Here is a 16184-nt window from a genome sequence, read left to right on the forward strand (position 1 = left end):
TTTGCCGCCATCCAGCAGAGGGCGGACAAAGGTGCGTCGCTATCGCCTGTTCCACCGGCGGAAGTGACTGGTAGTTCCTGTTTTTAGCATCATCAGTGTGGAGAATGCTAGTGAGACAGACGAACGAGTTCGCCCTGAATATGGAGCGTTCCAAGCCTTCGCCAACCTCTTCGTGAAGCTCAGGAAGAAATGAGGCGGGCTTTGAGAAGTACGCTCATCCGAAAGGAAAATACCATCCAGCCGGGAACGAGATGGGGGGCGCTGGTGCAGACCACTCGCGGCCGAGACTCGTCGCGGCCAACACGAGCATTCGACCCGGCTCCTTCTCGATGTCAGCTCATCTGCTGGGCTTCTGAGCAGAAGGCGCGAGATCCTCGGAGCTCGCCCAGCCCTCACTGCCCAAAGCTAGCAGAGAGCGCGTGTCCTCTTCCCCCGACGCGGCCCTGAGATCGACTTCCTCGGACGACGCACCGGCAAACAGCGGGCGCTGCCCATCGGGAAGCGATGCAGGGGGGGGCCGGTGAAGCAGGGCGAACAGGCGAGCTCGGTTGAGCTGAAGACGGTTCCCAAATCCGCTGGAAGCAACGCTTTTACGGCGCCTCAGCGCAGCGGAGAATGCAGGCTCAGAGAAAAAGGCCAGGCGAGTCCTCAGAGTCACCATGGCAACAGCTCGCAGTGAGGGCATCCGCCGTCAGCGAGCGCGAGCGCTGCATGATCTTCACCCAGGCAGGAGACACAGATGACGTACCCGTCTCCCTCGCTGAGTGGGGCTCTGACGAGCCGCAGGAAGGCATCTTAAAAAAGACGCAAGCTCTTTTACGAGTGTGTGTCGCAGGGCGAACACACACACACATAAAGAACAGTTGGTAATAACAGAATTGAAAGGATATAGGCGCCGGACAGCGCAGCAGGAACGGCAGTGGAAGGCGGCGATGCCAGCAGCTTCAGAATGGCTCGTCCAGCTGATATGCTTTCTCAGATGGCGCTTGCTTCCTCCGTGATCCAGCGATGCGTGAGCTTCGCTGAAGAGATGAAAAATCAGGTGAGTCAGCCTTATCGAGCTCCTTTTATAGGTTGAGCCACACCCATTTCGGCTGGAAGTGGCAAGAAGGGTGCATCAGCCTGCGCTCGATAGGCTGTGCAGTTGCCGCAGAACAATCCAATGAGTGAATGAGCCGTCTCGCCTATGGCTGTGTACTGCTGCAAATGCGCTTTACAAAAATATAAAATTAAGGATAATTTTTTGCTTCAGTATTTTGTGAAAAGAGACTTTTCCCGTAGCGTCTTAGCTAAGACGCAGTACGAGAGAGCTCTCGTAAGAGAACTCCTTAGTAGTGTTGTCACGGTACCAACATTTCAGTATTCGGTACCGATACCAGTGAAAATCCACGGTTCTCGGTACCAATTTCGGTACCAAAGCAAAACAAAAATATGCTAATAAAAAAAAAAAAACTTTTTATCACTAAAAATAAAACCAATGCCATTCTTTAAACTTATTTACAATTGTGTTTAAAGCTCTTCTACAAGTAATATAATTATGAAAAACAGTAAACAAGTTTCACCCAAATTTAAGAATTTTATGAAATTTAAACACATTTTATTTTTTGGTAAATAAAGGGGATTTGCTATTAAAATTAAAACATGGAAGAAATAATATGTGATTAATTTTTAATTAACAGAAGTAGCAGTATCACATACATTTTACAAAATAATAATAATATTTCTAGCACTATGCCTTTATGTAAAAATGAATTTGTAATGAATGCATATTTGTCATTTATCTGAACTTAAGACTGGTGGTGATGCTTAAGATATTTTTGTTCATTGAGGGTTTCTGTAAAAAAAAAAAGTAATACATCATAATAATTATTATTAAAAGACAATAATACTACTAATTCTACTACCATACTAACAATATACAATGCACTATGGATTGATGAGCTGCTGGTTCATGAATATTAATCACGTTGTCTGCGTTCGATCGAACTGATTTGCTGAAATCAAAACAGGGACGTTAATAGATGAGCGCCAGCCAATGAAATTGCCATTTGCGCATTAGCTCCGCCCACTACCAGAGAAACCGGCATATCTTCTGCTTGTTCGAAAATATGAATAATTCTAAATGAACTCCATTATTTTGACAGGAGAAGACAACAAAGAATATAGTTAACATGTAGCATGTCAATTCAGCGTGGTAAGACTCTCGCTCTCTCTTTTGCATGTGTGAGAAACAGAGCTATCAACAAAGCGACGGCGAGTCGTGCTCCTTCACACAGAGTTTACAGTTCGGCAAATACCATAGACAGTAAAAGAGGCAAATACAGGTGTCCATTGAGATGAATTGAAAAGTACAGATCGCTTGATGGAGAGAGAACTCTGAAGCGCTCAGTGTTCAGCGACAGAAAATATATCTGCGCCAATCTTATAATAGCCTCGAACACACACACACTGGTGAGTAAAATCTAAGAATTTAAGAACATTCTAGTGATTTACTCGCAATGTAGAGGCTGTTTTGACGGTTTTCCGTGAATACCTTTAAATTGACACTGGTTTTACTCAAATGAAACGGTAAAATGCTTGTGAAGTGACTCAGAACAGTTCTGGTGATGTTGTTTGTGTATTTATGTCCTCATTATTGCAAGCGTCATGCGATTCAGTCTATGTAGTAAACAAACCATTCATTCATTCACACAGAGACATGCACGCAGAACATGCAGGATGCAGATTTCAACCAACTTTTGCGGCTTAACATTTACAGATAATGGTCCATATGGAGATTTGATTTGATTAATTTATGCTAACTTTGACAATTTTTTTAGTACCGACTTGGTACCGAAGTACCGGGTCTTTTGACAACACTACTCCTTAGCCTTTAACATCCCTCTTGACTCTTGAAGTCATTATAACCTTCTGATCAAGCCATAGCTAAATATGTTTAACATGAATTCTTGCTGAATATGCAGTTATATTACGGGGTGTTGGCATGAATTGTACTCGTGATGGAGGCTCTTGGAGCGAGTGAAAACCATGACGCTCAGACTCTTAAAAACTCCTCGCTCCAGTCAGAATCACTCTGCTCCACTCATCCTCTGCTCGGCTGCGTGTCTCTATCTCAGACGCGCGGGGAGGAGCCCACTCGGAACTACGGGAGCCTCGAGTGGTGCGTTGGTGGATGTTAAAAAGAAAAACAATTTTCATTCAAACAAACCGATGTAAATTACAAATTCGAGTTAATCGATAAAATCGATTTATCACCCAGCCCTACTTGCTTTCATATAATTTAATAAAAAAAATGCAGCTGGATTTAAATGCAGGTGTGTAAAATATGTGCAAGATTTGCACTACACTGCTTGTAGTTGTGCAGCATTTATTCTTATTTGTTTTATCTTAATTACAAATCTTGTTTGGTTTTAATTTGGATAATTGCATGTAAAAAATAATGTACATTGTAATGCATATGCAAAATGTGAATTAATAGTCATATTCAAGTGTTTGTGCAAAAATTATTAATGCGCATAAATGACAGGGCGCATTAATATTCAACATTCATCAATCTGTGAATGTTGCATTTCTCTCGTCGGAGAGAGCCAGCACTGTGAATTTCATCTTGCAGCCAACAAGAAAACATTTGTTTATTAATAAATAATTAAAATGTCTCATTTTTCACAATTATTAGGCTACTTCTGCATGTGCTTTGTGGCAAACTTAATGCATGTGCTTGAGTGCGGAATATATTAAGACTTGATTATGTAAATTTAATATAAATGACTTCCTCTGATTAGTTGAATATAACAAATGAACGACTAGAACTAGAAAAATCTTACGTGGGGGCAGACCATTTTTTAGTCTATAACCAAAACAACAGACCTATATAAACCCGTTCAGCAAGTTTTAAAGCCTCATAAGACACTGTCCATATGAAAGAGCAAGATTCACACCTTTATCTCAACCCCCACAAGCCATACATAACTACCCCCCCCCCAAAAAACCCAGCCCCCTCCAGCTGAATGGAATTCGGTCTGTTTTTAGGCTCTGAGGAACGGTGTGTTACTGGGCTGAAACATGCCTGCACTCAGCAGCACTACTCTTTGTATTCATTATTTTCTCGCAGCCCATATTATTATTTTCACATGACCATAATCATAATAACAAATTATCAATTAATAATTAATAATTATTCTACGAAAATCATATTTATTTGTGATTGTGGGTGTTTGCGGAAGGCTTTAAGACCAAGCGGAATCCTCTGCAGCTGTTCCGCCTCACAGTGTGCGGGACTCCGCTAACAGACCAAGCTTCACCATCTGCGGTTTGACTTTACTAAATCAGATTGAGGCGAATACAACTTATTGATCATGAGCCCAACATTTAGCAAGGCAGGAAAACATTCATTCTAACTGAAGGAAGACTAGTCTAGGGCTATTCTTAAACTTGGAGCTCATTATATTGAAGTTCAAATCCAAACACCAGAAACGTTATGCATTTTATGAACAATGAAATGTTATGAAAAGTATGCATTTTATTTATTCACATGCTGTATGGTTGAAATGATATTTTAGTTCACAACTTTAAGTTCCATTGTTTAAAAAAATGCTTTATTGGCTAACGTTTCATAAACCTTCAGTTGTTATGCTCTAAAATCTAATGCCATTTGTAATTTCACAGTATTTTCACCTCCTAAATAACTAACCTTTAAAGTCACGATTTTATAATTTACACAATTCTATAAAATTCAAATTTACTCAGGCCGATGGCATTTTTAATTACATTTTATTATTTATTTATTTATTTTTGAATAATTGTAGCCTACATAAATAGGTGAAGCAAAACAAATATTTGGATCATCCCTTATTTTTTCCCTTATTTTATGCAGATTCCCTCCGATGCAGAAAACGCGGAGGGAATCGCGGAATCCAGTCATAAAAACGGAATTTACAGTTTACCGTGGAATGGCAAGGAATTTGCCACATTTTGACTGAATTAATCAAAAATAGGTCATTGCACTTACATCAAATCACGATATGGACTAATATCTGTAAATATTAAGCCGGAACAGTCTATTTAACTTAAATATGAATCCTGCATGTTCTGCGTGTCTCTGTTAATGAATGGAGCAGAAGCGCGTTTTCCTTTATTAAACACACTGAAGCGCGTGTGACGCTCCGGTAATTTCAGCTTCTGCTGTCTCACTATAAGGACGTGAACACATGAACAACATCTGCAGAACTGCACTGACAGTCACTTCATGAGCATTTGACCGTTTGATTTGAGTAAAACTAGCGTCACATCACATACACAGAACTGTAAATGTACGTCAACCCGTCAAAATAAAAGTCCGGTTAAAGACTATTGTTCAGCAGAATGTACATAGCCTACTAAAAAAAAAAAAAAAAAAAAAAAAAAAAAACCATTATTTTTTTAAGGTTTAATCTCACAACATTTCTTCCATGTTTTATTTTTAATGGTAAATCCCCTTTGTTTACCAAAAAGTTAGGTTAATTTTCAATAATTAAAAGATAAATTAAATGAATGTTTTATGTGTTTAATGTTTAATGTGCATCTCAGAAAATGCTTTATTTAAAACTACAACTGAATGGCACTTAAATGCACCTAATTTATCTGTCAACTTTATTGTCATTGTTCACAGTACAAGTACAGACAGAGAAACAATGGGTAATAATTAAATGTTTATTTTTGATGTATGCATTGCATTCTATGCATTTAAAAAATAAAAATATTTTTTTTCTAAAAAAGGAAACTTAGCTGTTCATTTTAAGAGACCCAGGAGTCTTATTTTCTCTTGCATAATTAATATTACACTTTAATTAAGCAAAAACACATTTTATCCGATTACTCGATTAATCGACAGAATTTTTGGTAGAATACTCGATTACTAAAATATTCGATAGCTACAGCCCTATTTAGAATATATTTAATTATCCCACAACATAATTTAATATCCACTTGGGATCGCAGATAAACAGTTTATTAAGAATAATCAAAGCTGACTTTCAAACTGAATTTTTTTGCATCATTACTCCAGTCACACAATCCTTCAGAAATCCTTTTCTACAAAAAAAGATTTAGTTTTATCATCATCATCATCATCATCATCATCATCATCATTATTATTATTACTATTATTAATGTTGAAAAGAGCTGAGAATATTTTTTTCAGGTTTTTTAGTGGGGATAAACTGAAAGAACAGTATTTTGTTACATTTGTTACAGTTACATTTATATTATTTACATCAAGCTTTTGAATGGTATAGTATTGTATATTGTTCTTGAAACTTCATAATATTTCACTTGATTATACATTTAGTCAGGAATTATAGTTTGGAAAAAGTCTTTGGAAAAAGTCTAACTAGTAACATGTTAACACGTTATGTGAAAACTAGTACAAGCGGCCAAAAGCTGCAAATGCACTTTACAGACGCCGCGGCGGTACCCGCGGCAGTAAAAGGGGCGTTTTGGATGTCTACCTACTGTACATGTACTTATAGTGTACTTACAGTATATTTATTAGGGATGGGCGTTTTCTGCAAATATCAAATTCGAATATTTGAGCTCACAAAAAACGAATACTCGAATATTCATTTATTTAAATTAAGTTTAATGAGACAGACGTTATTTTTCAGCAACATTTATTGTTTCCGTCATTTTGAACAAGCTTACACAAAATAAGCTTGAACATTACACATCGTGTTTTGTAGCTGAAAACCTTTAACAATGCGTGCAAACAAACAAAAGTAGGGCCTACAGATTAAAAGCAAAAAAAAAAAAAGTGAAGAAAGAAAAAACTTACAGCAGCCTGCAGTAATTAGGCTATTGTAGAACGTAGCCTAAACTTAACTTTTAAACTGTCAGCAAGTCTTTTTTGCTTTTTTTCTATTGTTTTACATGTTCTTGTTAAGAAATACGGGCATGTAAACATGATCGGGGGAAAGTCGGCTCCTTAGTCTGTTAATAATAAGGCCAGCCGCGGAGAAAACTCGCTCTGACAGCACAGACGTTGGCGAGACTCACAAATAACGGTGTGCTAAGAGACTACGTTTTGTGAAGCGCTTCGTGTTTTCGTTTCACCACTGAATGGGATCCTCATCTGGTGGAATACATGGCTCCAGCAAGAACTGTTCCCACTCGCATCAAGGAAAATGTTCTGATAATGTTCAAAAATGTGTTTTTTTTCTTACTTCTCTCATGTTTTCATCGAGAAACCTGAGATGTTTGTGCCGAGGGTCTAGGGCAGACGTGAAGATGAGTTTTCACTGCATTCTCCAAGTTAGCGGTGTTTATTCGTTGCTTGAGAGATTCTGCAACAGTGTTCTTGAATTGGGTCACTTTCTGTGATTCTCCACGGCATATTTGAAGTACTGTAGAAGACCGCAGTTCTTAGGGGCCTGTCACATATTGCATGTTTGCGCGCTCAAGTTCGTTATTTCCAATGTAGGCGAGCGGTATGCGCGCTCATAATGGAAGCGATGCGTTCGCGATGCGCAAGAGGTGTGACGCGCCCGTTTTTTCCAGGCGCGTCCGCTCCGCATCGAGATAAAAACATCTCAACTTTTCAGAATGCCGCGAGCGCACCGCGGGTCATGTGACATCCTTACCCGTAACGTTGAAAGCTCAGCCAAGATGAAGGAACAGCTGATCATAGCTGTATATGGATTGCCATTTATAATAAGTAAATAAATTTAGTAGCATAGCTACTGAAAGCGATTTTTTGTGCTGCAAATCCATTTATCCTTTGCTGAAATTTCTGCGTTTTCATGGAGAGAGCGCGTCATTGTTGCTTAGCAACGGCAGACGCCTCAGGAGTGCTTCTGCCCGAGCGCTTTGGAAAGGAGGAGGAAGCGTCGCGTCCAGCGTTTTCCACGCGTTTTTAGGCGCGATATGTGAACGGCCCCTTATTCATTCATTAATTATTTTTTGCTTGCATACATCTTCAAATAATATGCCATGGAGAATCACAGAAAGTGACCAAATTAGGCTTAATTGTGATTTTTTTTTTTTTTTTTTGCGAAATTCGAATATCATTTTTATTTATCGAATAATTAGAGCAGAACGAATATTCGAATGTTCGACTATCCGTGCCCACCCCTAATATTTATCTAAGAAAGTTCTGGTTATACAAGGTAACTACATGGGTTAGGGGTAGGTTCGGGGTTAGTACCTAGTTATTACATAGTTATTGTAATTACTATAATAAATACATTCAGTTACTCGCATTCAGTTACTGTTACCTACCCTCTTAAAATACATTTTGTAGTTGTCTATCGATCCCCAGGACCACTAGGTAACTTTATGGATGAATTAGATGTGCTGCTCTCAGCATTTCCTGGTACTCCTCTTGTTATGCTTGGAGATTTCAACATCCACCTAGATAAACCTCTATTTGCTGACTTCCACACTCTGCTTGCCTCTTTTGATCTTAAGGCGGGTGTAGAAGGTGGTCGGAAGACCGTATGTCCACGCACACGTTAGTGAGTTTATTTGAAAATCATACGGACGAGGTGATATACGACATGATTTTATGACCTGCCAATTTCCGAAGCAATCACACGAAGTTGATAGGCATGTTCTACTTGAAGCAGCGCTGCACAGAAGGATCACTGTATGACATTAAAGTAACGTGAGAGCGATAAGAGAGCACACGGATCCAATGCATTCGAATCGCTCTCACGGTACTTTGATGTCATACAAGTGATCATTCTATGCAGTGCTGCTTCAAGTCGAATGCACCTAATATAACTGCTCTCCCTCTCTCATAACTGCATATAAAAAATTGATACGAGCCGTGACTGTTTCCCACACATACAGGTTCTTTTTCAGCAACAAGAAACTGGGACGTCTGGTCACCCTAGTGTGTGTGAGTGTGTGTTCTTGTATGTGTTTTATGGGGACACAAATATCTATAATGACATGGGTATTACAATGTAAACATGGTTTTAAACCAATGACCATACGAGCATACACGACTTCCACACGATTTTAAAAAATTGCATGCGAACTCGTACGGCAGCAAAAATCGCACCGTGTACGCCCACCTTTAACCGAGTCTCAACTATTGCTACTCACAAATCAGGCAACCAATTGGACCTTATTTACATATGACACTGCTCCAGTGATCATGTACTGGTTACTCTACTGCACACCTCGGATAACTTCCTCCTCACTCTTAACCTCAACATGGTCCCTGACACATCACTTACCCCTCCAACTGTCATCTTTCGACGTAACTTATGCTCACTCTCACCCTCCCGGCTATCTGCAATGGTTTCATCTTTGCTTCCTTCCCCTACACTGGCTAACAGTGCTACTGATACTTTCTGCTCCACTCTTACATCTTGTTTAGACACTGTTTGCCCCTTGTCTTCCAGGCCAGCCCGTACCACCCCTTCTGCCCCTCGGTTATCTGATGTTCTACGCCAACATCGTTCTAAGCTTAGAGCTACTGAAAGAGTGTGGCACAAATCCAAAAATACAACTGACCTTAATGTGTATCAGTCACTCCTCTCTTCTTTCTCTGCTAATGTCTGCACTGCTAAAAGGACATACTACCATAACAAAATTACTAATTCTTCTAACTCTTGCATGCTTTTAAAAAAAAATTATTCGCTCCTTTGTCCTTCTCCTCCCCTTCCTGCTTCATCTATAGCTGACGACTTTGCCACATTTTTCATTAATAAAATTAAAAACATCAGCGCACAATTTTCCACACCACAGTCCATCAAGCACATCTCACCAGCAGACATACACTCATTCACATCCTTCTCTTCACTCTGAGGCAGAAGTCTCCAAACTCATTCTTTCTAATCATCCTACTACTTGTCCGCTTGATCATATTCCATCTCATCTCCTTCAAGCCATTTCTCCTGCAGTTGTACCTACACTCACTAACATCATTAACACAAGCCTCCTCACTGGTGTTTTTCTCTCATCATTTAGACAGGCTCATATTACTCCACTACTTAAGAAACCTACCCTCAATCCATCTCTTTTAGAGAACTACAGACAGTTTCCCTTCTTCTTTTCATTGCAAAAACACTTGAACGAGCTGTGTTCAACCAAGTTTCTGTCTTTCTCACACAGATCAACCTGCTTGACAGCAACCAATCTGGCAAGTGGACATTCAACTGAGACTGCCTTGTTGCCTTGCTCTCAGTTGTTGAAGCTCTAAGACTGGCAAGAGTGTAATCCAAATCTTCAATACTTATCGTGCTTGATCTGTCCACTGCTTTTGACACGGTTAACCACCAGATCCTCCTGTCAAGGGCATCTCAGGAACCGCACTCCAGTGGTTTGAGTCTTACCTATCAGATAGGTCCTTCAAAGTGGAGAGGTAAGGTGTCCAGGTCGCAACATCTAACTACCGGGGTGCCTCGGGGCTCAGTTCTTGGATCACTTCTCTTCTCTGTTTACATGGCATCATTACGTTCTGTCATTCAGAAACATGGTTTTTCATATCACTGCTATGCTGATGACACTCAACTCTACCTCTCATTCTATCCTGATGATCCAACGGTAGCTGTTTGCATCTCAGCTTGTCTGACAGACATTTCTTACTGGATGATGGACCATCACCTTCAACTCAACCTTGCCAAGACAGAACTGCTTGTGGTTCCAGCAAACCCATCGTTTCATAACAATTTCACCATCAATTTGGGCACATCAACCATAACTCCTTCAAAAACTGTACGGTCCTGCAGATTTGCTTTATTCAACATTAAGAAGATCAGGCCCTTTCTTTCGGAACATGCTGCACAGCTCCTTGTTCAAGCTCTTGTTCTTTCCAGGCTGGACTATTGCAATGCCCTCTTGGCAGGTCTTCCAGACAGTTTTATCAAACCTTTACAATTATTCCAGAACGCGGCAGCAAGATACATTTTTAATGAGGCAAAAATAATATACGTCACATCTCTTTTTATCAGTTTGCACTGGCTACCAATAGCTGCTCGCATAAAATTCAAGGCATTGATGTTTGCCTACAAAACCACCACTGGCTCTCCACGCCTTTACCTAAATTCATTACTTCTGACTTATGTGCTCTCTAGAATCTTGCGTTCTGCAAATGAACGTCGCTTGATTGTGCCATCCCAAAAAAGCACAAAGTCATTTTTATGGACTTTTAAATTAAATGTTCCCTGCTGGTTCAATGACCTGCCTTAGCTATCTTCAAGAATCGGCTTAAAACACATCTCTTCCATCTATATTTGACCCTCTAACTTAACCCTCTGGCCCTCTTCTGTCATTTTTCACTGAAAATTTTTATATTTTGAAATTTAAAAAAATCGTAGCTTCAACGGAATGAGATGACACCTGCAAAAAATCAAGGACATGATTTGGTTATGTTAAACAGTCCAAAAAAAAAAGTCACACTTACCTTCTTCGCAGTCAAAAATGACCGACATAGGAAATGAATGGGAAATACGGAAAAATTTGAAAACTCAGTGAATCTTTTGGTGGTACAAACTACAAATCAGCCACTGGAAAAAAAGTGTGTAGCACTCAAGGGCTGACTCTCCAGAATATCAGGAGGGCAAAATAGACACCAATCAATAAATGGAAAAAATACAAAAGGGTCTCTCTCTCTCACACACACACACAAAAACACACAGAAATGAACTGGTAAGACTGCAAGAGAGCACATTGTGAGAATATGTGAAATCAATAAATGAAAACAAAAAAACGAAAGGCTTGCTTTCACTCTATCTCTCTCTCTCTCACACACACACACAAATTAACTAGTAAGACTGCATCAGACTAAATAATTTTTTTTTTCAAGTTATTGAAATAAAATCATTAAATCATAAATCAAAAAATCCAAAATAGATTCTCATTCTCTCTCTCTAACATTTAAGTACATTGAATAAAATATTAATTACAAAATGTTTGTATAGTGCTTTGAATGATCACTTTTCATTCCTTATTGTTAGATTTTTCAATTATCAAATACTGAGTAACAAAAATGCTTTCTATGTGTTCCCTTTCTGACAAGATTTTAACGTTTGACTGTAATCATAATGTAAAACCTGATACTTATCTAACCAAAAATATCTAAACCTTGACAAAAAGTTATCTTTTAGAATTTCTCGATATAGATCTAAATGCAAAACCTAAAAAAATGAAAGATGAGGTCTAAAAAACTATGGGAATCCAAAAGCCTCTATAATTCTATATAGGGTGTTAATACAAGAGGTTACGCAACATTACACAAGTTTTTACTTTTTTAATGCCTCCAGATTGCCCAATTCTCACATCAAAAAATTGATTTTAAATGCTTTCACTCTATTTTAATGTGAACTATTGCATTTATTAAATTTTTTAAATAAAGAGATAAAAAAATATATATTATTTCTAATGGAGAAAATATCTCGTTAATATTGTATAAATATTGCATAGTATCATAAAATTCCCTAAAAATCATATATAATAATAAAAAAATATTAATGAACAAAAATATATTACATTGGTTTTCCTGAAGAAAAAAAAAAGTAACATTTCAAGGCTTCGGTCACTTTTGACCGCGAAGAAGGTAAGTGTGACTCCCAAACGAAGAGGGTCAGAGGGTTAAGCACTCACTATTCTAATTCAATTCTTAAAAATAAATAAATAAACTTTCTAATCTTTTTGTATTCTATCTATTTTCTTTTCCCTTATTATATAATTATATAAAAGACGTCTAACACTAGCTTGCTCTATTCTTTTTCTATTCTATCTTTTTATTTTTTATTTATTATATTATTTAAAAGCCCTTTTAGCTAACTGAGACTTGTTAAAGCACTTATATATCATTGCTCTTGTTGTTTTTGATTGCTTCCATTGTCTTCATTTGTAAGTCGCTTTGGATAAAAGCGTCTGCTAAATGACTAAATGTAAATGTAATATAAATCTAAGTACATAGTATGTACATGAGGAATAGGACTGTAAAATAAAGTGCTACTGTGTTTTTAACCTTAAAATGCACAAACACAATGCAAAAAAGAATGTTCTTTTTAACAACATCTCATGACTTCTTTAATATTCACTGACAATAAACTATTGACTGATCTATAAGCTTTTTAATTATATCTAATCTATTTCAAAACTCCTGCTCTAAAATGCACTAAAGCACTTTAATTAATTACGTAAACAATTATGTCTGCATTCTACTTATTATGACTTGACGACTTTCAGCACACCCCTATGCAGTGATTTTTTCTCTACTTTTAAGGGCTGTAAAGCTGACTAAATTAAAGAGAACAGAATGATGTGCTTATAATGACAAGATGAAATAAAGCTAATTATATTTAATGGTGTAAATATATTATCAATTTTAAGCAAACTCGCATTCCTTGGCAGTTCTACATTTTAAATATAGTTACATACAAAAATGAACTTCAATGAAACTTCAATGAACTTCAATGAAACTTCAATGAACTTTAATAAAACAAATGCACAAAATTGTGATTTAATTTGAAACATGCATTTAATAAATGCAGAGTGATGCATGCATTTGTCAAGTCTTTTTCTCCTATATCACACATCGAGCTTTGCAGTGCATAATTAAAGAGTGCTGGTACTGACACAATTCTTATTATTTTTTTTTTTTTTGTTAATGTGCCCTTTTATTCTCCTCGTAACAGCATTTCTTCTCTGACGTGTATATTAATGTGAAGGCTGGGCAATAAGGTTGTCCAATGGCCAGGTGAATTTCAATCCCTCCCCTCCAACAAACTTCTCTCCCCACAACTGACTACAAACATGCATTCAGAATCAGATCTGCCTCCATTTAGTTAGCAAAACAACTTTCTTTGATTTCATCAATTCTAAATGGATGAAGTCCTGGCCTATATTTCTTGTAATAGACATATGATTCACTTCGATATACATCACATTATAGAAAAGTCGGTCACAATTTCCATTTAATGGTGACTTTAAACCAATCATTTGCAGTTTACATTTAAATTTGCTGTTAAATATATGCTACAGACAAGCCTGTGTGGAGAATACAAATGTCTGGGCTGGAAAACAGGTTTTGCAGGTTATGCTGAGTTAACAATTGAAGACACTCCCTCAAATACAGCTACTACACAGCACTGCCCAGCAACGGATATTATTAGACAAGTTAGTGTGTACATATATAGTATATAGTGGTTATATATAGTACAAAAATCTTAACTATCTGTTACTTCCTCACCACCAGTATCTATCTATATATATATATATATATATATTTTTTTTTTTTTTTTTTTTTTTTTGCAGGGGTATGACTTATGACCTCTTTATGCTGTTCCAAGTTTTGTTGGTTTCACAGGTTACTGGCATTTAATTGCAAATAATTGTGTAATATGTATTTCTATACCCACACACACACACACGTTTGTTTCTGTGAAAAGTGGGGACATCCCGGTGTAATGGTTTTTATACTGTACAAACTGTATATTCTATCACCCTTCACCAACCCTACACCGAACCACAACCCTCACAGGAAACTTTGTGCATTTTTACTTTCTCAAAAAAATCATTCTGTATGATTTATAAGCGTTTTGAAAAATGGGGACATTATGTCCTCATAAGTCACCCTCTCCTTGTAATACCCATGTCATACCCATCTCACTTGTGTCCTGATATGTCACAAAAACAAGAGCACACCTGCCAGTGTCAAATAACACAAGAATACATGACTCTTGCTGCAACACAGCCTTTGTGTTGTTCAGATAAAATGCCTTCAGTTTCAATGCTCAACCGCATGTCCCAGATTTCTGAGAGGGGGGAGTTGAGTAAACCACAAAGCAAAGTTATTATTATCATTATTACTTAATTTAGGTCATACCCTGTGCCGCAGGCTACATCCAGCACCTTCTGAACCCCATGTTTTCTGAGCAGGGAGAGCACCCAGCTCTTGTACTCCTCTGTCCTGCTCCGAGTGTCTCCGATGTACAGCTGCCACACTTTCGCTGCTTTACCGTCGGCATACTGATCAGGAAGACCAACTAAACCTACACCGAGAGAGCGTGTACGATAAACACTGTCCACCATTATCACACCACGCGAACGGTTAATCACCTGTTTGAGTTTCTTTTTCAGGCTTACAATGTCGATGTTGACATTTATATCGCGTGTTGAAACAGAAACTTTTGACCAATCTGAGGCGCGAATACACTCACGCCTACATTTCCATTGGCCAAGACTTGTGATGACGTGTTCAGTCTATGGCTGATACACATCCGACCTGTGTTTCGTCAGATAAAAAAAAAAAAATTAAAGAGTAAGTTTTAAGAAAAGTGTGACTGATATGATATTGTTGGACATGTGGAAACGTGGGCACTACCTAAAATATTTTATACCTCTCTTTCTTAAGTTCAAAGTAAAGTAAAAACCTGTCCCCCCGCATTGTTGAGTTTTAAAGACTGATTAGAAAATGAAAATAGCCTACTGAATGAACGTAATTAAATGATTCAGTGAAAAAAAATTAATTAATACATTTTTAAAATAAATATCCACATTTCTCGAACACTAAAGCACTTAAAGGGTTAGTTCACCCAGATAGCAAAATTATGTAATTAATAACTTACCCTCATGTTGTTCCAAACCCGTAAGACCTCCGTTTATCTTTGGAACAAAGATATTTTAGATTTAGTCCGAGAGCTCTCAGTCCCTCCATTGAAGCTGTGTGTACGGTATACTGTCCATGTCCAGAAAGGTAAGAAAAACATCATCAAAGTAGTCCATGTGACATCAGAGGGTCAGTTAGAATTTTTTGAAGCATCAAAAATACATTTTGGTCCAAAAATAGCAAAAACGACGACTTTATTCAGCATTGTCTTCTCTTCCGTGTCTGTTGTGAAAGAGAGTTCAAAACAAAGCAGTCTGGATATCCGGTTCGCGAACGAATCATTCAGTTCCTCAAATCGAACTGAATCATTTTAAACGATTCGCATCTCTAATACGCATTAATCCACAAATTACTTAAGCTGTTAACTTTTTTAATGTGGCTGACACTCCCTCTGAGTTCAAACGAACCAATATCCCATCCCGGAGTAATGCATGCACTCAAACAGTACACTGACTGAACTGCTGTGAAGAGAGAACTGAAGATGAACACCGAGCCGAGCCAGATAACGAACAAAAGACTGACTCGTTCACGAGTGAAGAACCGGTTGCATCGGTTCTCGGATCACCAGTAGTTCTTTCGGACA

At 38.0% G+C, this 16184-nt stretch overlaps 1 protein-coding gene across 1 annotated transcript in view; it reads right to left on the reverse strand.

Annotated features, from left to right (window-relative positions):
- LOC132111809 (glycine N-methyltransferase-like) overlaps positions 1 to 15127 on the reverse strand; it is a 65408-nt gene extending 50281 nt beyond the window's left edge. Inside the window, exon 1 of the mRNA XM_059519415.1 lies at positions 14819 to 15127. Coding sequence (XP_059375398.1) covers positions 14819 to 15024 — 206 coding nt within the window. The 5' untranslated portion in view covers positions 15025 to 15127. The remainder of the gene's footprint in view (positions 1 to 14818) is intronic.
- Positions 15128 to 16184: the final 1057 nt, after the last annotated feature.

This window comes from Carassius carassius, chromosome 31 (genome assembly GCF_963082965.1).
Source record: "Carassius carassius chromosome 31, fCarCar2.1, whole genome shotgun sequence".
Classification (NCBI taxonomy): domain Eukaryota; kingdom Metazoa; phylum Chordata; class Actinopteri; order Cypriniformes; family Cyprinidae; genus Carassius; species Carassius carassius.